Below are 24619 nucleotides of genomic sequence, written 5' to 3'. Positions count from 1 at the left end.
GAGACAGGATTCGAGGTATCAGAGTCTGACAGGCTTTAATCAGGCATAAGGGAAGGGACAGGAACTGGATAGCCTGCACGGAAATAGAATGAAGGCAGCTGCAATGCTTCATCGACATTGCAGCATATATATAGTAAAATACATTTCATTACATTGCATACAATAGGCGTAGCAGTAGGCGTAACTCGTAGCAGCGAAAGATAAGAGTAAAATGGGTGTAGCAAGAAGGCGTGTACAGGGCGTATACATAGACATGTGATGTAGACGTCACAGAAGTGTCATAAATGGGGCGGAAACATGGAGGGGGCTACCTGAGAAGCTGGGACCTTTAACCTAGTGGTGCGCGCAAACGGCCAATGACGTGTTACCAGGAGGAACTGGGGGCTATGACTTCTGCACTAGAAGAGGAGACTAAAGTCTGTGGGGTCAGTACGACATGTACCTATAGCATATCTGGTATCTTGTGTTTGGAGTACATGTTGATAGAATCCAAAAGTTATCAGGGCAAAGGCTACTTGACACTAAGACTGGTGCATGCGTAATTCTACATGTATTGCGTGTGCTAGGAATATTAATTAATACAGTATTTCTCTTACATAGAGACAGAAAGGCTAGACCATGGCTGAAACTATTGATGCGATTCAGTAGCTTAGGAATGCAGAGAAGGAGGGCTGGACTGATAACTAGAAGCATAACATACTCTTGGCAGACTGGGAGGCAGAGCCAGGCCGGGCACCGCGCTGCGAGGCAGGAAGTAAGTGAAGGGTCAGGGATGCAGGTGGGGGCTATATCGCTCCTCGGAGAGGGTTCAGGAGACTGGAGCTTGAATCTGGTGTCCGGGCCCTTTGAGGCCTAGGAACGGGGACAATGCGGTGAATTAACGTGCACACTGTAAAATGTGGCAACATAGGCCTAATACTCGTTGCTTTCACGAGAACTGGAAACTGGCATACTAGAGATGGACACAACTATAATTGCGTCTTTAATCGATCATAGGGGAATACATGCATATCGATCATGCACATATAGCATAAAATGGGGAACACGTAGGCACATATAACATGGCAAAATTTACTTTTCCACACATTGACAACAAATCCTACATCAAACCTCACGTTTAACTGATGGAGCGCTATGAGCGACCTGAAGCGTAATACTGAGAAAAAGTAACCTGGAGAATTGCTGCAAGTTCAAGTGAATTAAAAAAAACTAATAAAGAACTACATAATCACAACTGTGTGACCCGGAAGGCGATTATTTCTCAACATAGCCCTTCTTTGCGATCACCTTACAGTGCTCAAATTATCATCCGCGCTAGAAGAAATGGGAGTCTGGGGTGTCTGGTCACAGAAGCTCATTTACATACAAAAGGGGGTGACAGCCTGTTCACAACGCACAGCACAACTTGTTTACGTAAAATGCTTGTACACAGAACAGGTTAAAGTCTTGTGTTTTTTTCTCATTTTCTTTAATATATCCTGCACCTCGCTCTCTTCTTCTCTTTCTCTCATTTCATCATAAATTACCCAATTTCACTATTGCTTTATCAGCATGGCACAAGCCGGGGGTTGGGGGGGGGGGGGTAGCCACAGTTTAAGGGGTCCCCCCACTATTATCTAGAAACGGGACTCAGTTCCACCTAGATCCTTAGTCTGCAACTGGTAATTGTTACTTTGTGCCCCAGCACTGCAGACACAGGCCTCTGAGTGTTTGTTTGTGCGAGTGGTGCAAGAGAGGAACAGAGAACTTGACAAAATTAGCCCTTCTATTGGTTAATACATTGTAAATGTGAAACAGTTTGGGGCTTAAGGGCTGGATAAAGAATAACGTCAGGAAACAAACGCAAATTAAAAGCACATTTTATTTATTCACGGAAAACGGTTTAAAAATGTAATTTCCAAGTTCCACATCTCCGTTTAAAAATATTTACACTTTCAGTCAATTCCGAGTTTAGTTACAAACTGATAGTGGGAAACACATATGATGTATAAAAACTATAACCGAAACATTATTTTTACATTATTTTATATTTCTTGTTTTGAAACTGAGTCTGCTGCGTACAGTGGCTCAATTCTGGTAAAAAGTTTGGTGAGTCACAAAATGAATAGGGAGAGGCAAGTCGGAGAGGAGCCAAGGGTCGCACTTAGTAATAAGGCCTGAGTCACGAGCTGATCCATCAACCGATAACAGTGTGTAAAAGATGCAGCAAACGTTACTTAAAACAAGGTATATGCTCTTTTATATCTGAAAATAGGTTATTTCTTGAACACCTGTGCTTCGCTTTAGTTCATTACAGATACTGCAGTGGCATTTGTTAATAGTAATACATACATTTTACCAATGAAGCTTCCATCTCCAGAGCTCTGACAACATGTCCACTCTGGGTGTGTTGGGTTTATACGTTTTATCACTAATCCGACAAGTTAGCTGAAAATACACCTGTTAGTCCCAGTATTGTTCAGTGTTGCTTTTACAGGTAGTGTGGTCAGGTGCGATTGAGTGTTTTTCTTTGTATCTCTTCTTCACCAAATAAAAATATTTTAATCCACATTGTGCTGTCTCCCACTGTGTATCCTGGTACATCATGTCACTTTTCTATGTGTACGGAAGTGAACAATCACTGGAAACAAACACTTTTATAATTCTGCAAATACTGTTATCTGTTTTTCTTCTTTACTGCTAGTCAGGTCTTCTATCATTGGTATTTTTAAGTCCCACATAATTTGAATTTTATATTTTTCCGTAATTCATTCCTCTCACAATAACTGCACTGTTCTGCTCTTGTCTATGTCCTCAGATGGGTCAATATTATTTTTGATGTTCTTAAATTCTTCCCGGAATCTCTGCATCTCTAGCATTATTTCCATGTGAGTTAAATGAAGGAGTGTATTCACTGAGGGCTGTGTGGGATCGAAAATTGACAAAAGCCCTTCTCACTTTCATTGCCCTTCTATGTTTTCCCCCTGTGTGTGTGTTCGCTGATGACTTTGAAGGTGTGATAACCGACTAAAGCACTTTGCTCATTCACTGCACTTGAATGGTTTTTCCCCTGTGTGTGTTCGCTGATGTCTTTGAAGGTGTGATACTTGACTAAAGCTCTTCACACATTCACTGCACTTGAATGGTTTTTCCCCTGTGTGTGTTCCATTATGACGTTGAAGGTGTGATAACAGACTAAAGCACTTTGCACATTCACTGCACTTGAATGGTTTTTCCCCTGTGTGTGTTCGCTGATGTATTTGAAGGTGTGATAACCGACTAAAGCACTTTGCACATTCACTGCACTTGAATGGTTTTTCCCCCGTGTGTATTCGCTGATGACTTTTTAGCTTTGATAATCGACTAAAGCTCTTCCCACATTCATTGCACTTGAATGGTTTTTCCCCTGTGTGTGTTCGCTGATGTCTTTGAAGGTGTGATAATTGACTAAAGCTCTTCACACATTCACTGCACTTGAATGGTTTTTCCCCTGTGTGTGTTCGATTATGACGTTGAAGGTGTGATAACAGACTAAAGCACTTTGCACATTCACTGCACTTGAATGGTTTTTCCCCTGTGTGTGTTCGCTGATGTATTTGAAGTTGTGATAACTGACTAAAGCACTTTGCACATTCACTGCACTTGAATGGTTTTTCTCCTGTGTGTAATCGCTGATGACTTTTTAGCTTTGATAATTGACTAAAGCTCTTCCCACATTCATTGCACTTGAATGGTGTTTCCCCCGTGTGTGTTCGCTGATGATGCCTTAATGCTGAAGAGCTACAAAGACTACGGTCACATTCACTGCACTTGAATGGTTTTTCCCCCGTGTGTGTTCGGTTATGACTTTTTAGGTCTGATAACTGGCTAAAGCACTTTGCACATTCACTGCACTTGAATGGTTTTTCCCCTGTGTGTGTTCGCTGATGTATTTGAAGGTGTGATAACCGACTAAAGCACTTTGCACATTCACTGCACTTGAATGGTTTTTCTCCTGTGTGTATTCGCAGATGACTTTTTAGCTTTGATAATTGACTAAAGCTCTTCCCATATTCATTGCACTTGAATGGTGTTTCCCCTGTGTGTGTTCGCTGATGATGCCTTAATGCTGAAGAGCTGCAAAGACTACGGTCACATTCACTGCACTTGAATGGTTTTTCCCCCGTGTGTGTTCGATTATGACTTTTTAGGTCTGATAACTGGCTAAAGCACTTTGCACATTCATTGCACTTGAATGGTTTTTCTCCTGTGTGAGTTCGCTGATGATCCCTTAATGCTGAAGAGTCGCAAAAACTACTGTCACATTCACTACAATTATACGGTTTTTCCCCCGTGTGTGTTCGCTGATGTGTTTGAAGGCTTGATAATTGACTAAAGATCTTCACACATTCACTGCACTTGAATGGATTTTCTCCTGTGTGTGTTCGCTGATGCATTTGAAGGCTTGATAACTCACTAAAGCACTTTGTACATTCACTGCACTTGAATGGTTTTTCTCCCGTGTGTGTTCTCTGATGTCTTTGAAGGTGTGATACCCGACTAAAGCACTTTGTACATTCACAGCACTTGAATGGTTTTTCTCCTGTGTGAGTTCGCTGATGATACCTTAATGAAGACGAGACACGAAAACTACTGTCACATTCACTACAATGATACTTTTTTCCCCCGTGTGTGTTCGCTGATGTCTTTGAAGGTGTGATAACAGACTAAAGCTCTTCACACATTCACTGCATTTAAAAGGCTTTTCCCCTATGTGTGTTTGCTGATGACTTTGAAGGTATGATAACTGACTAAAGCACTTTTCACATTCATTGCACTTGAATGGCTTTTCTCCTGTGTGTGTTCGCTGATGTTTTCGAAGGCTTGATAACTCACTAAAGCACTTTGCACATTCATTGCACTTGAATGGTTTTTCCCCTGTGTGTATTCGCTGATGTCTTTGTAGCTCCGATAATCGACTAAAGCACTTTGCACATTCACTGCACTTGAATGGTTTTTGTCCTGTGTACGTGTGCTGATGAAGCTTGAGTAGTGATGACAAACTAAAGCTCGTGCTGCATGTGTATGATTCTTCTTTCTTGGTTAGTGTCTCTGGGTCGGGTATATATTTGTCTACATCCCATGACTGCATTTCCTGATGGGCGAACATGGCTGATAAAGCACTTGTGTTTTTCTCACACATTTAATATGTGTGCGGTATTTTACACGTTTGATTTCTGTTTTAACAATAAAATGCAATAGCCACCAAATATTTGCCACACTCCTAATACGTAAAATGTGTCTTTGTAGGCGATTGTGCCTTTAGATTGGATTATGGCTATGCACGCTTGTAGGTAAAGATGTATCTTCCTTCTGGACGGTGCAAATTGGGATAGTCTGTTGTATTATAGATAGACAAACTCCTCTTTCCTTTACCCGTCAATTGTCAGGCTCCACTCTGTTGTGCTCTTCTCTAGTTACTGTGGTTTAGCCAGAAAGAGTTTACAATTCTCCTAGAGCATGGAATGATGGCTTGTCATCAATTTAGAAAACAGAGCACTGTGGTAATCACATCATACCGATCCCATGATCAAAGCTGGTGTTAGGCACTTTTATAAAGGAGGCGGTTTGTTATTATTGTTGCCTTAATTTTCCTAAGGTCATTTCTTCGTCTTGTGGCGTGGAGGTGCACAGCTCAGACTCTTACAATCACTGAACTGCCCTTGATACTTCATCCAGGATCTGTCAGTTTGTGTGCAGGTTCCCCTGTCGCCGACTGCGCTGATGTTTTCCTGAATACTGTAGCTCATTATTTCTGCTATGATTGAAGATTTACAGCATTCGCTTCATTATTGATGGTCATTTAATACATTCAAGGCTTGTTTTCTGTTGGATGTAAAGATATTTCAAATTACTGAATTGAAATGGAATGAGATTTCACAATGTTTAACTAGTTGTAAGAGACATTTCGGGGGAGATTTACCAAATCTCCACACAATGCAGCGCAGCCCTCCCCCGCGAGGCTGCGCTGCGTGGCGCGACAGGAAGGGAACAGGAGAGCACCATATTTTCAAAGATATGGCTCTCTCCTTCCCTTTCCCTTGCGTCGGCACTGATTACAGCGGCCCTGCATCAAGCACACACCTTAGCACTAGAGCGCTAGGGTGTGTGTGTGTGAGTCCAGCATCGGTTTTGTACAGGAAGGACACCGTTCCTGTACAAAATACTATGTCAGACACAAGGGAAGGCTTTTCCCACTTTGTATGTATGTTGCAGCACGCATGCAAAGTCAGAAAAGGAAACAGAAATTAATTCATTTCTCCTTCCTTGTGTCTTGTTTAAAAGGGTGCAGTTTTCTCACGCTAAACCCAATCTACTGAATTTGGTAAAATGGGTTTAGCATGAGAAATCTTGGGTGGTTGCACGGGAATGCCCATGCACCCCCCTTGGCAGGCCCCCATGGTGCAAAGTAACGTGAAGCAGTGCTATGCGCTGCTTCACATTACTTTTACATTATTTCCAGCGCTAAAAAAGTTTAGCGCTGGAAAGTAAATTAGGAAAAAAAGATTTTGCGCTTTTTTGTGCCACTTTTGTGATGCAAATACGGCGCAACATATTAGTATATCTCCCTCTTCTTCTTTACCGCCTTTAAAAATTAGCAAGAAATATTTCATCATACACAGATATTTAACTAAAGGTTCTGTTGATCAGGTGACATCTTATTAATGTCTGAAAAAGAGGTGATTTACCAGTGTTTACAGAGTAACTTAGCAAAGTAAAGGTGCTCACGGAGCACCCAAGTGCTTGAGGTTTTGCTTAAGATAGACGCATATGGTCAAGATTTCATTTAAACAACAATAGAGTTTAGAAAAAGAGCTGGATCAGGCTGGGCTGCAGAATTTCCAGTAACTCTTTACGAAGTATACATCAAAAGCAACTCCATTTATACACTTCTTCTCATTCTTTCCGATTCACTTAAGATCATCTCAAATGCCAACTCCTGTCTTTACTCGCTGTTCATAAGTCACCTTTGACACTTTCAACAGCTCCCTTGGTTCAAGCATTTCTGGTTCCTTCTAACCTGGAAGATTGGAACATTATTGTGGGTTGAGGGGGGTTGCCTATCGCCATAACATCTGTCCATCTCCCTGAAACTAGTGCCGCTTACAGAGCCTGGTTCTGGCCCTGGAAGACAACTTTAAAAAGCAAGTCTTTTGTTCTTCCTAAAGTAGATAAAGTTCTGTAAGATGCAGCTCCGTCCGGGGCTTTTGTGTAAAACAGAACGAGGGGTTCAATGTAAGGCCCATCCTTTACATTATAAGCGCAGATCAGGCAAACAAACGTTGATTCATATAATTTAATATTCAATGAGATCAGTCATTTAGTACTTATAGAGAATCCATCACAACCAATAATTTACCTGACATATCCCCGCAGCAGATGTGCGCCTATTACTCGTTTTCCCCCCTTTTCCAACATTACATGGCATCTGGCATGACGTTGTCCTTTTGGGGCCCAGGATGCCATTTGTGACCGTATGGGCATTTGGAAGAGCGGGAGGAGGTTTCAGTTATCCACAGGTGATGCGGCATTTCTACCTTTCCAGATTTCTCATATTCAAGTTGACCTATCGAAGCAAAAGGAGGGGCAGAGCCCTATGATCCTCTAGAGCCTTGGCCGCTCACTAGAAAACGACGACAAAGGACAGGACTCTAACAGGCTAAACTGATTCAACACAAATATGAGGTCAATGTATTATTTATCGCCTTAATGGTCCAAAAGTCACTCTGGAATTAAATCAATACTATTCGAATAATCAATGTTCGATTCATAATAGAGGCATTGCTGTGCTGCAATAAAAGAAATCAGCGGCAACAATAGCTATTCTCACAACAAAGTGTACTTATTTCAAGTTTGGTTTGCATATTTTACAAGAAGGGGATAAAGCGACAACTGATAGACAACATTATAAAGCTTACCAACTTGCCTTATAAAGGTTACGGGTACTTTTAGAACAACACAAAGGTTAAGGAAAAGCCGAAGTATCAAGGTAGACAGTGTATCTGCAATGGCGGACAATAACCCCTTATTAATAGTGACCACATACCAACCGTCTCCAGGTAGGAGCGCCTAATTACAAAAGACATGCTAATACGGCGAACGACTACAGTGCATCAAACTGTGACTATGACATTGTTCTATCAAAACATTTGAATTCTGCGTTTGTTCTTCTCGTTAGGTCTTGATCCTGAAAGATATAGGCTGATGGGGTTCGGGCTTGTGCTTTATGAACGCTTCAGGACTTCGCGGAACGAATGTCACCCAAACATCGCACCATTTGAGGAGGCCATTGGGGTGAGAGTTGGTCGCGTAAAATGGAGAGCCACGATAAAAGAACTGTTCGAAGAAGCACTGGGGTCACCAGCTTCTCAAAAGGGCATGGCCTCTGTTTAGATAGCTGTCCAGAGGGCCAGAGAGCTGGGTGGGGCCATCAATGTAAGCAATGGCCAGTAGCCGCCACGGCTAACTTGTAACTCCTGGGTCAGTTTGCCTGTGTGGTGGCAGCACAGTAAAAATATACAAGTCACTATTCATAGTGCACCAACCAGGATTCAAATTTGCGACCCTCCAGTTTGAGACAAAGACATCAGAAATTATAACACTAAGCCCAGTGCCCCAGGCGATGTGAACGGCATCGGAGTTGAGCCCATTTACGCACATGCAGGCCACAGGCTGTGTGTCCAGCAGCTTCATACGAGATCTCAAACTCCCTGACATACCAAGCCGCCTAAACGTTTCGATCATAAAAGGCTACTCCAGGGAGTCAAGTGCCTTATCGGCATCAGCCTACTTCATGTCCCGCCCTCCCGCAGTATTTAAATCCTGTCATTCCTAACAGCGCGCTGATTGCTACCGTGCTGTTTTTTCTCTCCCCTGAGGCGGAAGCCGGGGGTTCTCTCAGCTACCTTGCTACTTTTATTTTCCACATTACTGTCATCACAATATTTTAAATCGCCGCATGTTCTCAAGTAGAGTACTTACTTGTTAGAACTTTTAGATCACTTGTTAGCCAGAAAATCGCCTTTACCGATTCCTGCGCAGCCGAGTAGGAGCTGGCGCAGAGAGATAGAAATAGGGCTTACCGCCACTGAAAGCCGCCATATTGAGAGGGGTAAGGGATTTACACTCTAGCAGCAGGACGCCTCTCACCCTCCTAAACACCCTATAAATTCCCTATGTCATCTCGTCCACGCAGTGGGCGGGCGCAGCGGGCGCGCCGGCGGCACCCCAAAGGCAAGCCCGTCTGCGCCCGTCCGCGCCCGACCGGGACCAGGGGCCACCCCCCTGGTTGCCCCCAACCACAAAGGCTAGCTTATAATAAGGACTTTCTACTTCGATCCTGTCCTCCCATTCCCGATGGCTGCCTTCATCACTTCCCCCCTCTAGAAACCCCCCATGTATGTCCTCACTGTAAACTTGAGCTAATTGACCACCTCACCCAATTGGATTCTAAGGACTACCAAATGTTTCTCCTTAACTGTCGATCTCTGGCCAAGCATAGTCTGGAGATGTCGCTGTTGTTAGAGGAACATATGCCGGATGTGGTATTTTTAACTGACACCTGGCTTACCCAATATTCCCAGCCTGATATAGTGCAAGCCCTCATTCCCGGCTATCAGATAGCCCGGTTAGATCGACCACAAGGCGAAGGTGGAGGGCTGGCTATCATTTATAAAGACATTTACACATGTCGCTGCCTAACGGAATCCATTGCGGACTGTGAAAGTTTTCCTTTTGTCATTGAATTTACACCTAACAATAGCTTCGCTGGCATCCTTATTTACCGTCCTCCTGGTCTCATAAAAACCAGGAGGTTTTGACTGAATTAGTCACCTCCCCCTCTAATTTTACCTTACTGGGAGATTTTAACATTCATTTTGATAACTTGCTAGACACCACTGCCATGGGAGTCACAATCAGTTTAGCTGCTATGCAACTAGATCAATTGGTGCCAGGACCTACACACAACAAGGGTCATCTTTTAGACCCAGTATTTAGCAATAGCAAAACTCTAAAGGTTGGCAATATGAGCCATCTTCCTTGGACTGATCATTTTTTAATTTCCTTAACTTGGTCCATTCCCAAAATTTTACCTTCTATCCCCCTTTCTCGTACCACCCGAAATTGGTCAAAGATCAAAACAGACGAATGGATGAGCAATCTTACTGCCACTAATCCGTCACTCTCTCTTGATCCTTACGCTAACAATGAGCTGTTTAACAACTGGATAACAAGCTCCTTGGACTCTGTACTTCCCTATCGAACCTCCGGTGCTAGAAGGAAACAAAAAACCGCCCCTTGGTACTCAGAAGATCTAAGGGGAAAAAAACGCCTCTGTAAAAGACTAAAGAGGAAGTGGCGCCTATCCTATGAGCCTACGGATAAAGCGACCTACAGAGAAGCAATTAGGAACTACAAAAACGAAATCAGAGATAAACAATCCATACATTATACGGAAAAGATTAAACTGGCAAAATCTAAGCCTAAAGAAATTTATCAGATTGTGAAAACACTGACCAGGTTGCCATCACCGTTATCAGATGATGACAACTCATCCTCTCGATGCGAGGAACTGGCCAATGCCTTTTTTCTAAAAGTAAACACAATCTATCTCTCCTTCTCTGACCCAGAAACTGATTTGTCTTTGCAAAAACCTAATCCATCGATTACATCAGCGGTCTCCCTCCATAAATACTCTCTGGACCACTTCCCAATGCTGCACCTTGACACCCTTGAGACCTTGATTAACCAAATCAAATCAGGCTCACCTTGTGACCCAGCCCCCCCTGAGATGTTGACCCAAGTTAACAAAGTCATTCTTCCCAATCTAATGGAGCTGTTGAATTCTTCCATTACGAGTAGGATAGTTCCACAGTCCTGGAAACAAGCCATGGTCCGAGCATTGTTAAAAAAAAACACCCTTGACCCAACTAATTTTAATAACTATCGCCCGATATCATTGCTTCCTTGGGCTACCAAGATCTTAGAGAAACACATCAACATCAGTGTAACCCAGTTCTTCGAGCATAACCATCTGCTCGACACCTCCCAGATTGGCTTTCGCCCAAAACACGGCACGGAGACAGCCCTGTTGGCAGTGACAGAAGAGACTAGGCGGATACTCGATCAGGGAGGGTCAGTGGCAGTGATCCTCCTTGACCTGAGTGCCGCCTTCGATACGGTCAACCATAAAATACTTCTGGACCGCCTCCTCGATATGGGAATCTCGGGAGAAGCCCTGGAGTGGTTCAGGTCTTTTCCATCAGACCGAACCTTCCAGGTCTTTGAAGGCACATCGGTCTCCTCGAAGAAGCCTCTGGGATGTGGGGTTCCGCAGGGCTCTTCATTGAGCCCTACGCTCTTTAACGCCTATGTGAGACCGCTGGCTGGAATAGTACGTCTGCATGGTATTAACATCATCATCTATGCGGACGATACCCAGCTAGTGGTCTCTCTTGCACAAAGGAGTACCCCACTACCGCAGTCCAACCTAACAACCTGTCTCGAGCATGTCAAGAGCTGGATGACTAAATCATGTCTGAAGCTCAACGATGATAAAACTGAGCAGATGCTTCTAGGCCCTCCAACTCTTTCCACCTTGGAGATGTCATGGCCTCTGAGCATGGGCACAGCTCCCACCCCTAGAGACAACATCAAAAGCCTGGGGGTGTGGATAGACAAATCGTTGACCTTCGACATGCAGGCAACTAAAGTCTCTGTGACCTGTTTTGGCCTACTAAGGATGGTAAAGAAAATCCTACCACTTCTCCCCTTTGAGGCAAGACAGATAGTCATTCAGGGCTTAATTCAATCCCGTCTAGACTTTAACAATGCTCTGTACCCTGGGGCGCCGGAATACACCCTACAAAAATTACAACGCACTCAGAATTGTGCTGCTCGCACCTTACTTGGCACCCCCCGGAGAACTTCAATAAAAACTGGTCTAAGATCATTACACTGGCTCCCCATCAGGGAGAGAGTCAAGTTTAAATCTCTGTGCATTGCACATCAGGCGTACTGGAAATCAGGTCCAGAGATCAATCACCCGCTGGTATTGCCATATGAACCCACCAAAGTTCTACGATCTTCACATGCTTTTCTAGCCCAAATCCCAAGAATTCATAGAGCGAGGGCCGGAGGTCGTTCCTTCGCATATAAAGCCCCAAAAATATGGAATACTCTACCACTTCATCTTAGAGCAGATTCTAACCTTCTGAGTTTCCGTAAGAAAGTTAAAACTCTTCTGTTCAATCAATAGTGTTGACTCACTCCTTTTTTTCTTGAGCACTGATGGTAATTTTTAGCGCCTGGACGCCTCAGGGCAGCTGCTAGCGCTCTATAAATATGTTCTTCATTTCATTTCATTTCATTTCACCTAATGCAGCACTGCGAATACCGTCTGTGTGAGAAAGTGGCTCTATATACGCTGGACCAAAGTAAGGTACAGGGTGTATAGAATCCACAATCCCCAGAGGTATAACAGAGGTTAAAGTCAGGGCTGACCTTACTCTCTAAAGTGCTAGCTTGGTCAAGCAGTAAGGCAGTACCAGAGGACAGTGTAAAGCATATGTTGTACACACTCAGTCAGCAAAAGGTTTCACACACTCAAGGACTGATCTCCAGGCCAATTGTTTTGTATCAAAAGATATAGTTGTTTTATTTTTAGAACCAACAGGTGTCAAAATATACTTTTCTCAATATGAGTGATCTCAGGTAATTACTTTACAAAGAGGCAATAAACTTTGTAAACACAATAGGTACAGGGATTGCAGTAGGCAACACAATTCTAAACACAATTTAACATTGACCTCAATGTGTTCATCTACATAAATGCAGCTGATTACTTTATTGATTACTTTTGTAACTTCAGGTCTGGATCCTAGATTCAGTCCTGAGGTCTAAGCTGAAAACAGTTTAGAAAAAACGTTTTAGTTATTGCAATGATTTTTAAAGAATATAACGGTATTTTAAAAGTTGACAGAAACTTTTCAGTGAAAAACTAGCAATGTTATCCAATGGAAGGAAATTCAAGTCACAGGTGAAGTAGGTTCTTGTTACTTTTGTAATCCAGGACTGTACTCCTAAGTTCAGTATTCGGGTCTCTACCTAAGACAGGTAAGTAATTACGTTTCAGTATTTGGTACGATTTTTAAGGAATATTTGTAATTTTCAAAAGTAGACAGAAGAAATTTCAGAGAAAAACAGTCAATGGTTTCCTATGGAAGAAAATTCAGGTTATTAGTAAACACGGTTAGGATTACTTTTGCGGTTCAGTACTGGGCTAAAAGGTACAGTACTGGCTTCTCTCCTGATCACAGGTGAGTACTTCAGAATTCGTTATTCGGCTGATTTTAGATGAATATTTTAAAGTTTCAAAACTTCACACTAAGAAAATCTTTCGAGTCAAACCAGTCAATGTTATCCAATAGAAGGAAAGTGAGTTATCGGTTTTCAGGTGAGTACTCGACTGGTGAAGTTAAGATTATGGGCATAGACTCAGGGGTCCCCCAGGGTCAGGTAGGTACAGTTGGTACACCCTCAGCGGCACAGGGGCAGCCGGGTGCAGAGGTAGTTAGACTCAATCTTATCCCATGAGAGGCAGGGGGCCTTCGGTTGGTGGCTGCTGGCTAGCAGGCCACGCGGTTGTGGAAGCGGGCTCTGGGTTACTTGCTCAGGACAAATGGGGAAGTAGATAGGGACAAAGGTTGCACTGCCAGGGGCACTCGGGCGGCTGGTTGCAGGGTGCTTTTGGGCCGTCGGGCGCTCAATGTTATTCAATGGAGATCTTGAAAAGGGAACAAAGGCTGCAGGCTCAGGGACAGAGGATCCCCTGGAGCGACCATCACTTGGAGGAGTAAGTTGGGATCTTGGAGGATAGGTAAGCACCCAGAAATTGGGCACAGGGGGCCGTGGGGCGCCGGGTGCAGGGGTGTCTTTTGAGGTCTGGGAATCTTACCACCTGCTGGTTTCGGTCGGAGGGGTCCTTTGTCCTGAGGCTGCAGGCGTCGTCTGGGTCGTCGAGGAGGGTCCTTGGGCACTGGATTCCAAGTCAGAATCGCCGGGGGGACGTCCTCGGGGTCTTAGTTCACTCCAGCACAGGCCAGGCTTGGCGGGTGCAGAGTATGCAGGGTTCGTGGTTCCGGGCTGATGCCAGGGCTTGTTACTTGCTTTGAGCAGTACCACGGCTCGTGGGAGACCCAGGTAGTCAGAGTCACAAGGCAGTCAGGTCCTCTGGGGTTTTTGAGGTTCCTGACCACTGGAGACGCCGAGGTTTAGCAGGAGCAGGTTCGAGGGTCGACAGGCCGGTAAGGCTGGGTCAAATCAGTTGGTGTCTTCCTCTTTTTAGCAGCTGCATGGCAGGTCTTCTTGTTTCTTGTTCTTCTTTCTTGTTTCATAATCTGGATCTGGGGAAGAAAGGTTCAGGGTGCCCCTAAATACTAAATTTAAGGGCATTACAGGTAGGGCAAGGGCAGGGACCAATGGGTCGCTGTCCTGGGGTGGGTACACCCCCTAGCCTGCTCCTCTCCTGTGGGAGGGGGGCAGGAGCCTAGCTGTGATTGGGCAGGTCTCCCCATCTTCAAGATGGCCGGAGCCCGGGGTCGTGCATCACCTCTCCTCTCCCACCTGAGGGGTGGAGTTGGCACAGGCTGGCACACCCCCGTTTCTGACGTAGGGTTTCCCACCAGTCTTCCCGCCAGAGTGTGGGTTAGAACTGGTGGGGGCCAGTTGCTCAGTACATCAAGTGGTCTGAAGAAGCACACAAAGGCGGAATGCCTTTGAAGCTTCCCCTGCCCATCCTGGGGGAGGAGGCTTGGTACCTCGTCCCAGGATGTGCATTGTTGCAGGCCCAGGAGAGCGGGGGCTCTCCACCCAGGGGTCCAGCAACATGTCTGCTGTGTGGCAGCCTAGGCAGCCTGTCAGACAAGACGTGGATTGTAGGTTAGGTTTCAGGCGGCATCTCTAAGATGCCCTCTGTAGTGCATTTTAGGTTTAAATTTGTTTTATTGGTCTCAGAGAAAAACAAATACAGTGCAATGCATTGTTGAGTCCATGAAAACATGCAAATGACAGACTGAAGTAACCACTGGGCATGAAGTTGCGCATACCCTGCAAGGGCTGTCAGGCCCCACGGATTTGACATTAAATCCCACACTGGCATCAGTTTGGGTTTAATGTGCTGAGAAGTTTGATATCAAACTTGTCAGTCTTCAGTGTAGCCATTATGGTGCTGTGGAGTTCGTAATGACAACCTCCCAGCACCATATACTCTTAATGGCATCACTACACTTACAGTGCCCAGGAATGGCTCTGGGTACTGTAGGGGCACAGGGCTCATGTACCTGTGCCCACACCATTGGCATAGGGCCCCCAGTAGAGGGGTGGCTGATGTATGCCAGGGCAGTGGGTGTGTGGGCATGGCACACAGGGAACAGTGTGCCATGTTGACTCTTTGTTTAGTTTTGCACCAGGACACTCAGCCTGCAAAGGCAGTGTGTGTGTGTGTGTGTGTGTGTGTGTCAGGGTACATGGCCCCTAAGGGTGGCACAATAAGTGCTGCAGCCCTTAGGGGTCTTCTCTGGTCACAATACCCTGGGTACCTAGGGCACCATTTACTAGGGGCTGACATGTGGCCAGAGATGCCAATTGGGTTTAGGCTTTAGTACAGTTTTTAGGGAAGGAACACAGGCCCTGGGCACCTGATTGGCAGGGACCCAGAGCACACCAAGGAAAAGTGCATCAGGTATCAGGTAAAAAGTGTGTGTGGGGGGGGGGGTACTGCAACAGAAACTCACTTTCTCACAGTCCGTAGATGAACCGCTGTGGATTTATGTGGGACAAATCCCGACTGTACAGTGGAGACTATTTTCTCTAGTGGGAGGGATAGCCGAGTCGCATCACCTCAGACAGGAATTTATTATCACTGTTACTCAGTGGCAGAGGGCGATAAGAGGTACACTTACAGGGTCTTTCCAGGCTTAGGGGGCACCGATATGTTTGCATCACTTATAGACGCAAGCGACACACCGCCCTTCAATGCCTCAACATACACCTCCAGCAGGTATGCAGCTGGTATTTGTTTGTAAAACTCAACACCAGACCTTCAGATCCCGGTGCCTTTCCTCCTCCTAGGGCGTCTATAGCGGCAACAATCTGTGGCCCAGAGAGCGATGGCTTATGACGGGATATGAGAGCCAATTTATATAGCGCTGCACAGCTAGTTCAGGAAAGAAGTGTCCTGGCGCTAATATGAGCACATAAGTATCAAAATCCCACAGCCCCTGAACACAAGCAGAAAGGTTTTGATGTATTTCCTGAAAGAACTTATGTTTTCTTGGGTGCACAGGGCAGGTGGGACGGCACTCCATTCCAGGTACCTGCAGTCACCACAGGCAGAGAGCAGCCATCTATTCTGATTTTCCTAAACTTAGAGACTTTACGCAGCAAAGCACGGGGGGATCTCACCCCTCAGGCAGCTGATACCAGGCAAAGAGCGAGGACATATATGAATGAACCCCCTGATTGTAGAGCGTTTATGACATAAAGTGCTTTAAATTGACATCTCTTCAGGACAGGAAGCCGGTGCAATTTGACCCGTTTGTTGGAGATCAACGTTGAATTTTTTATCCTCAGAACCAACCCAGCTGCTGTTTTTGTAGCAGCAGCAATCTACGAAGGCGATACGTATAAAGAGATGCAGAAATTCCTTCTCGATAGAATCAGAACCAGAACCAGGTCCTTCCTAGATGAAGCCGGGATGAACGGAAGTATTTTTCTGATAACTTTCAGCAGTCAGAAGCCTGCAGAGCAGGTGATTGTAAAGTATCCTTTTAAGGACGGATGTGAATCCACCCTAACTCCCAGGTTAATGACCAGATGGAATGTGGTGGACAGAGATCCCAACGACACTGGCCCCACCCTTGTGCCGTGAGGCTCCGGACCCAAATATCACTATTTCCGTTTTTTTACTGTTCAGCGTCAAGGATTTGAGCTCATCCAATCATCAACTTCCTGGCGACAGCTCCTGAAATTGCTGGGCATTTTATCTGTATTTAATTCTAATCTAATGCTTTGTGTATATTCGAGTAGAGGTGATATCGAATGACTCGTTCAGGCTGGCCAAGTTGGCCATGTAAAGACTGAAAAGACTGTGGCTCAAAACAAGTCCCAGGGGGGCTCCTGTGGTGATCGTCTGAGGGGCTGAAGTTAGCTGATGCCACCCCTTGGGTCAGATCTTTCAAAGAGGATAATAACCAAGCAGGCACTTTCCCCTAAGACCAACCATCCCCAATCTCTGTAGTAAAGTGGAGTGGGGGGTGGTGTCAAAGGCTGCAGCCAGATCTAATCAATCAGAACCCCCACCTCTCTACCCCTTTACATAATGCCTCTAATATCCCACGTGGCTTTAGCCAACACAGTCTCTGCAGAGAGCTCTGTTGGAGCCCTGGATGGACTTTGTGCAGAGTGGGTGGGACTCAATGTATTTGGTGAGCTGCTTGTTGACCCTGGCCTCAGTTACTTTGGTGAACATCAAGGAACAGAGAGACAGGCCAATCCTTAGAGTTAGAACTGCTGTGACTACTGAAGCAGACATCTGGAAGTAATGTTGGGTGAAACACTATGAATGGCTGCACGTTGAGGTGCGACGGACAGCAAGAACAAGAAGGTTGGGCAGGGATGTGTCCCAGCGTAATTACGAGAGCCTGCGATGAACCCAAACATTCCATCCATCATTTATCTTATTCCTAAATACGACAGGTGTGCATAGATGCGGGTCCCTTGCTCGCTGCACCGCTGGAATCAAGCCATACCCAACAGTCAGGGCTCAGACGTGGTCCCGTGCTTGCTGCACCGCTGGAATCAAGCTGCAGCCTACAGACAGGGCCCAGATGTGGGTCCCGTGCTCGCTGCACCACTGGAATCAACCTGCACCCTACAGTCAGGGCCCAGATGTGGGTCCCGTGCTTGCTGCACCGCTGGAATCAAGCTGCACCCCACAGTCAGGGCCCAGATGTGGGTCCCGTGCTCGCTGCACCTCTGGAATAAAGTCGCACCCTACAGTCGAGGCCCAGATAGGCTGAAACCAGTCTTGGGTTGCTTCTGTTCCGGTTCAGAAAGGATCTGGATTGGCTCTTCAGCTGGAATGCTCCTATTGGAAGGAGTCTAAAGGTGGCATTGTGGCCAAAAAACAGTTGATCTCCCACTCTGACTTGGCCTGGTTGGGACCAGGAGGTGAGCCGGAGTCTAGTGAGCACTAGCATGTGGGCAGGGCTTGTCATAGACCAGGATGTGAGCCGGAGTCTAGTGAGGACAAGGACGTGAGCCAGGGCCTGGTGGACCAGGACGTGAGCCAGCGCCTTGTGAGGACCAGGCCATGAGCCAGGGACTTGTGAGGACCAGGACGTGAGCCGGCGCCTGGTGGACCAGGAGGTGACCCGGAGACTGGTGAGGACCAGGACATTAGCCTATCACATTAGTGTGGAAGCGGGCATCCATCCGCCCACTACTTAAGAAACCATCGCTGGATGTCACCGACCCTAATAGTTATAGGCCAATTGCTAGATTGCCTCTGCCGGCAAAACTGATCAAAAAAATTATGAACTCCCAACACTGTTCCTTTCTGCGTAACTCGAAGGGTCTAGATCCGGCCCAACATGGGTTTAGGGAAGGTCACAGCACCGAGACCGCCCTGATTAAGTCCACAGAGGAGGTCCGGAAGGTGCTTGACGATGGGGGCCAAGCAGTGCTGATCCTACTGGATCTGTCAGCGGCCTTCGATACGGTTCACCATGCTATCCTCCCTTAGCCCCACTTTATTTAATATTTATGTATCCTCCCTTGCCCCAGTGATTCGTTCCTTCAGGTTCGAGTTAACATCCTACGCAGATGATACCCAGATTGTGGTCTCGGTGCTTCCAGGGAAAGAATTGGGGGTGGCAGCTAGGTTTCAGGACTGCATGTCTGCAGTCAGTTCCTGGATGGCAAAAAGCTGCTTAAAATTAAATTCCTCCAAGACCGAGGTGCTCATTTTCGGGTTGAACACAAATCTTTGGAGCTCCAAATGGTGGCCTACAGATATGGGCCCTCCGCCACCTCCAGCTCAAAAGGTGAAGAATCTTGGAGTCATTAAAGACAACCAACTGACCTTCAAACCCCATGTCAAGGCGCTGACCACTTCCATACATTGGATTCTGAAAACCATCAGGAAGGTTCTTCCATTTCACAAACTTCAGGTCCTACAAAATGCATCTGCCCGCCTGATCGGGGGCCTGTCCAAGTTTTCATCAGTCACTAAGGAATTGGAGAGGTTGCATTGGCTCCCGATGCGGAAAAGGATTTTATTCAAAACCCTCTGCATTGTCTTCAAGGCACTGCATGGCTTGGGCCCGGTGTTTCTTCAGGATCATTTCCAGTGGTACAGACCTGGGAGACAACTGAGGTCTGCCACTATGGGACTGATTAAAACAACTCGGATCAAGAAGGCACGCTGGGGGGGCAGGAGCTTTGTGGGGGGAGCAGCAAAGGCATGGAACTCCCTCCCCTTGACCCTCAAACTAAATACAAACTTGTTAGCCTTCAGGAAAAACCTTAAATCATGGCTCTTTACCCTCTAGCCCGGGATTCTGAGCCTCAGGGAGTTACCACTTTCAGCGCCAGGACACCGATCGGTATTTGTGCGCTCTATAAGTGTTATAAATAAATAAATAAATAAATTAGCCGAAGTATGTTGAGGATCAGGATGCTGAGCCGGGGGTCTGGTGGACCAGGATACTGAGCCAGCTCTCGCTCCCTTTGTGAGGCCAGACTAAACACCCGGTTCGTCCTCTCTTGCAGGACCAGGCACGGGCCAGCACAGTGATCCAAGGACACCAGAGCCTGGGGCGCTGGACTTGCACCCCCAGTTTTTCATTGTATTTCTCCCTGAAACAGATAAAACTTTGTGTACTCTCCTCGAGAGAGATCCATGTTATCTCTGATCTCACTGGACTCACAATCTGCTGAAAGAGGTTGAGAATGAGAGTCCTTGCACATTAACTGTTCTACTCTTCTCTGCCACGTTGCCCAGCGAGGTACCAAATATTTCTGTAGAGTGATGCCCCAAATATTCATGCCTGTACTTTCATATAATTGTTTTTTCTTTTTTTAAAATTTTTTTTTAAAACAAGGGGGACCCAATTGGTAGCTGTGGACCATGGGTATTAGTTATTACAAAGAACAAAAGGTCCAAAGCTTAAAAAGAGAGCATAATTCTATTGTATAGACCACAATAGGCTACTATACGTTTTCCTTGCCCTGCCGGGCAGGGAGTTTTATTATAGGTTAATTCAAATCTTTTTGGTTTTTAAATACATTTTTACAACAAACAATTTTCGCTGTGAGGCATAGTCCTGCGCTATTCATAAAAGGTTGAAAATAGAAGGAAAGAAATAAAGGAAATAAGAGAGAAATACTTCAGGCAACAGAGAAATGAGCGGTCTGGGCACTGTAAGGATCAAAAGATATAACAATGTTTCCCAGAGCAGAACATACATACAATAATACCAATGGTCAACAGTACGTCTGCTAAGAAAGGTCGACGTTTCGATCCCGCGCTCTAATTAAATGGGATCATCATCAGGACTTTAACAAAATAATTGCCTGGATAGAACACTAAATGCGCCTTGGTGAGGGCTGTGTAAGAACAACAGGAGTAAACCCATAGACCACGTCGGGATGGGTGTGAAGTATGAACAATAACAATTCCCAACAGGTTTCAATTTGAGACAGTTAATTAATGTATGCAGTCTGCATTACATAAGCAAGAAACAAAACAAGGAGGCTCATATGGTTTGAAAGCTTGTTATTCACCATATTAAAGGAGGGTGTTACACATGGAAATACAGTTAAGCAGCACTGTACAGAGAGAATCATGTGACAACCCGAGGGCACTTGGTGAGTGAAGAATATATAATTAGTGAGAAGTGAAGACGCAAGTGCTAAAGGTGAACAGCGTGAACGGCGCAATGTGACAAGAAAGTAATACAATGATGGCTCCGCAGGGTTAAGTTAAATTCACTTAAATCGTTGAACAAACAGTTTTACAGGAGCACAAAACGTAAAGATGCGCTCTAAAATTGCGCTGTGATGTCGACGGCGTTTCGATCCCTGTGAGTCGGGATCATCATCAGGACAGGGTTGTCGATGTCAGGCAGTGTAGATCACGTCGTGTAGATCCCGTGAGTCACTGGACGCCCAGGCAGGGTCCGAAATTGCGGCGTCTGGATGCGAAGTGTGAAGTCGAGGGCTGGTCCGATTGGGCAGCGCCTGAATCAAGCAAGGCGGCCAAGGGCGTAGAGGGCTCTCGATATCTGGGCGGCTCGCGATTAGTGCTGTTGGTTCCTCGCCGATTAGGTCTCAGGCGCCCTAATCCTCGAGGAACCAACAGCCAGATCAGCTTGCATCGGGACACTGTTCCCAAATTCGCGGAACGATTAATTGGTATCAACCGTCAACCCCTGACACCTAACTCCTGAGGGACCACGAGCACGACCATTGAGCAATCTGCAATTTGCGGATCGCCTTCACCATATTGACCGCTATTTGATTGAAACCCCTTTTCCCGCTCACCAGAGGAACAGGAGATACGAGTGCCAGAACTACACGTACCGCACTCCGGTGCCCGTGGCAGCCCCCTATGCCCCAGTCGGGAGCCACACATATCGCTCGCAGAACACAACGTGTTCTTGACGACCAGCCCTCACCAAGGCGCATTTAGTGTTCTATCCAGGCAATTATTTTGTTAAAGTCCTGATGATGATCCCATTTAATTAGAGCGCCGTATCGAAATGTCGACCTTTCTTAGCAGACGTACTGTTGACCATTGGTAGTATTGTATGTATTTTCTGCTCTGGGAAACATTGTTATATCTTTTGATCCTTACAGTGCCCAGACCGCTCACTTCTCTGTTGTCTGAAGTATTTCTCTCTTATTTCCTTTATTTCTTTCCTTCTATTTTCAACCTTTTATGAATGGCGCAGGACTGTGCTTCACAGCGAAAATTGTTTGTTGTAAAAATGTATTTAAAAACCAAAAAGATTTGAAGTAACCTATAATAAAACTCCCTGCCCGGCTGGGCAAGGAAAACGTATAGTAGCCTATTGTGGTCTATACAATAGAATTACGCTATCTTTTTAAGCAATGTACTTTCATATAATACATAAGTGCATTCTGGGGGTTGTAGTATCCATTACTTCACTAAAGACAGTGGTTTAAAAAAGAAACTCCATGCTTGGAGGAGATGTGTGCCTTTGTCATGAGCCATCTGGGGCTCAATAATAACTCCGGATACTTTTCAAAAACTCAGATTATGAGCGCTTAAAATAAAATTATATGTCTGAAAAGGAGTATCTCTGGGCGGTGAGAGCAGCGGCTGAGGCATTCCACACTCCTCCTACCCAGAGGACAAGTCTCTCCTCCTACCCCAACATAGCAGGTTTCATAACAACACAGGACAGACCTCACCTCCTTTGCATCACCCCACTAGGACAAGACAGGCCTCTCCTCCTAGCCGCGTAGGACAGGCTTCACCTCCTCTGCATTCCCCTGGACAGGCCTCAGCTCCTCTGCACCCCTGGACAGGATTCGTCTCCTCTGCATCCCCTGGACAGGCCTCACCTCCTCTGCGCCCCCTTGGACAGGCCTCACCTCCACTGTAACCCCTGGACAGGCCTCGCCTCATTTGCACCCCTGGACAGGCTTCATCTCCTCTGCACCCCCTTGACAGGCATCATTTTCCCTGTACCCCCTGGACAGGCATCACTTCATCTTCACCCCCTGGACAAGCCTCACCTCCTCTGAACTCCCCTGGACAGGCCTCACCTGCTCTGCATCCCTTCGACAAGCCTCATCTCAACTGCGCCCCCTGTGCACACCTCACCTCCTCTGCACCCCCTTGGACAGACCTCAACTCCTCTGCACACCCTGGACAGACATCGCCTCCTCTGCACCCCTTGGACAGGCCTCACCTCCTCTGCACCCCCTGCACACACCTCACCTCCTCTGCACCCCCATGGACAGGCCTCACTTCCTCTGCACACCCTGGACAGGCCTCAACTACTCTGCACACCCTGGACAGGCCTCACCTCCTCTGCACCCGCTTGGACAGGCCTCACCTCCACTGCACCCCCAGCCCAGGACAGGCCTCAACTCCTTTGTACTCCCCTGGACAGGCCTCACCTCCTCTGCACCCCTTTGGACAGGATTCACCTTCTCTGCACCCCCTTGGGCAGGCCTCACCTCCTCTGCACCCCCTTGACAGGCCTCACCTCGTCTGCACCCCTCCTGGATAGGCTGCACCCCCAGCCCAGGACAGGCCTCAACTCCTCTGCACCCCCTGAACAGGTCTCACCCCTCTCAGCACAGTACAGGTCTCACCTCGTCTGTACCCCCTGGACAGGTGTCAGGGTGCAGGAAAAAGGAATCAAAGCTCTTCTTTGTTCCGCAGTATCTTCCATTGAACCAGCATTGCAAAGATTACCCGCTCGCAAACGGTCGTGGGTGATTATAGTGTGGAAACGGGCATTCTCCCCTGTACTACCAACAGGGAGGACCGTGGTGCAAGTTGCTGGTCTAGTCCTGAGCTCGTGTACACAGGCGCGAGGTCTAGACTAGCTGGGAAGTGCGCCGGTTGATTTTAGAACCGAGGCACTTCACCAACTGATTTTCAGAGATTAGTCATGTTCTTTCTGTAGTCTAGTTAGATAGAAATAGTGCAGTTTTGTGCCAGGCTTAGGTGCAGGTTAGAGCGCTTCAGTGCGTCGGTTAGTTAGTAATTTAGAACTAGAGAGAAATACAAATTTAAAGTAAATAAGAAAAAAGAAATATAAAGAGAAGAATTAATACTTACCCATTGAATACTTCAGTTCCTGATTTCTTCGTTGCTTGATTGACGGCGGAGGCTCCAGAAGGTTCCTAAGTGAGAAGTAAGAAAAATTCAGAAGATAAGAAAGTAAGGCAGAGAGTGAATGAACGAATGAGTGAAAAAGAATAAATTAACTCACAGAGTTAAAGAGTGCTAAAATGTTGTTTATAATGCAGGTTACCAAATAATAAAATACTTATATTAAAGAATAGAAGAGGAGCAAATGCCATAGGCACTCTGGGTAAGGAAATATATATATATATATTATAGAGAGACAGAGAGCAAGAAAGTGGAGAAGGAACTGAAGGACATTAGCAATGGTGTGCTTTTCTGTTACAGCGATTTCCACTCATGCTTGAAGGTAGAGAGGGAGTAAGAAAGGCATAAAATGGAGTACGGCAGAAAGGAAGAAGAAGAGTGGAAGAGCCAGAAGGTCAGGCAGTCTCTTCTCTGTCCCATTCCCCTTTCCCCCGGCTGGGTTCACACAGAAACTAGTTAACTCTTCAGTTGGTGGCTGTGGGAAAACTAGGGGTGGAATTTGGAAATTCTCATCGTTCTGCTCCTGGGAGTGTCGGCACTGTGAGTAACCACGACCCTTGACAGAGCGAAGTGCCCACGTCAATACTCGCCCGAGCAGAATGGCTGAAGAGTTTGATTTAAAACATTTAGAAAATATTCTTAAGGAGATTCAAGAAGAGTTAA

The 24619-nt window shown here is 46.1% G+C and overlaps 1 protein-coding gene across 2 annotated transcripts in view; it reads right to left on the bottom strand.

The window, feature by feature from the left end:
• The window catches only part of LOC144828150 (uncharacterized), a 78300-nt gene that overhangs the window by 30733 nt on the left and 22948 nt on the right, over positions 1–24619 (bottom strand). Inside the window, exons 3-4 of one of the 2 annotated variants that reach the window (XM_078686294.1) lie at positions 23903–23967; positions 5709–5844 (exon numbers count right to left, since the gene is read on the bottom strand). In XM_078686294.1, coding sequence (XP_078542420.1) covers positions 5831–5844; positions 23903–23967 — 79 coding nt within the window. In that variant the 3' untranslated portion in view covers positions 5709–5830. Of the gene's footprint in view, positions 1–5708; positions 5845–23902; positions 23968–24619 lie in introns of those variants that run through there. The other variant, XM_078686268.1, reaches the window with a different exon arrangement.

This window comes from Lissotriton helveticus, chromosome 1_1 (genome assembly GCF_964261635.1).
Source record: "Lissotriton helveticus chromosome 1_1, aLisHel1.1, whole genome shotgun sequence".
NCBI lineage: Eukaryota > Metazoa > Chordata > Amphibia > Caudata > Salamandridae > Lissotriton > Lissotriton helveticus.
The sequence above is the reverse complement of the archived record's forward strand: the minus strand, read 5'-3'. Positions and strand labels throughout refer to the sequence as shown.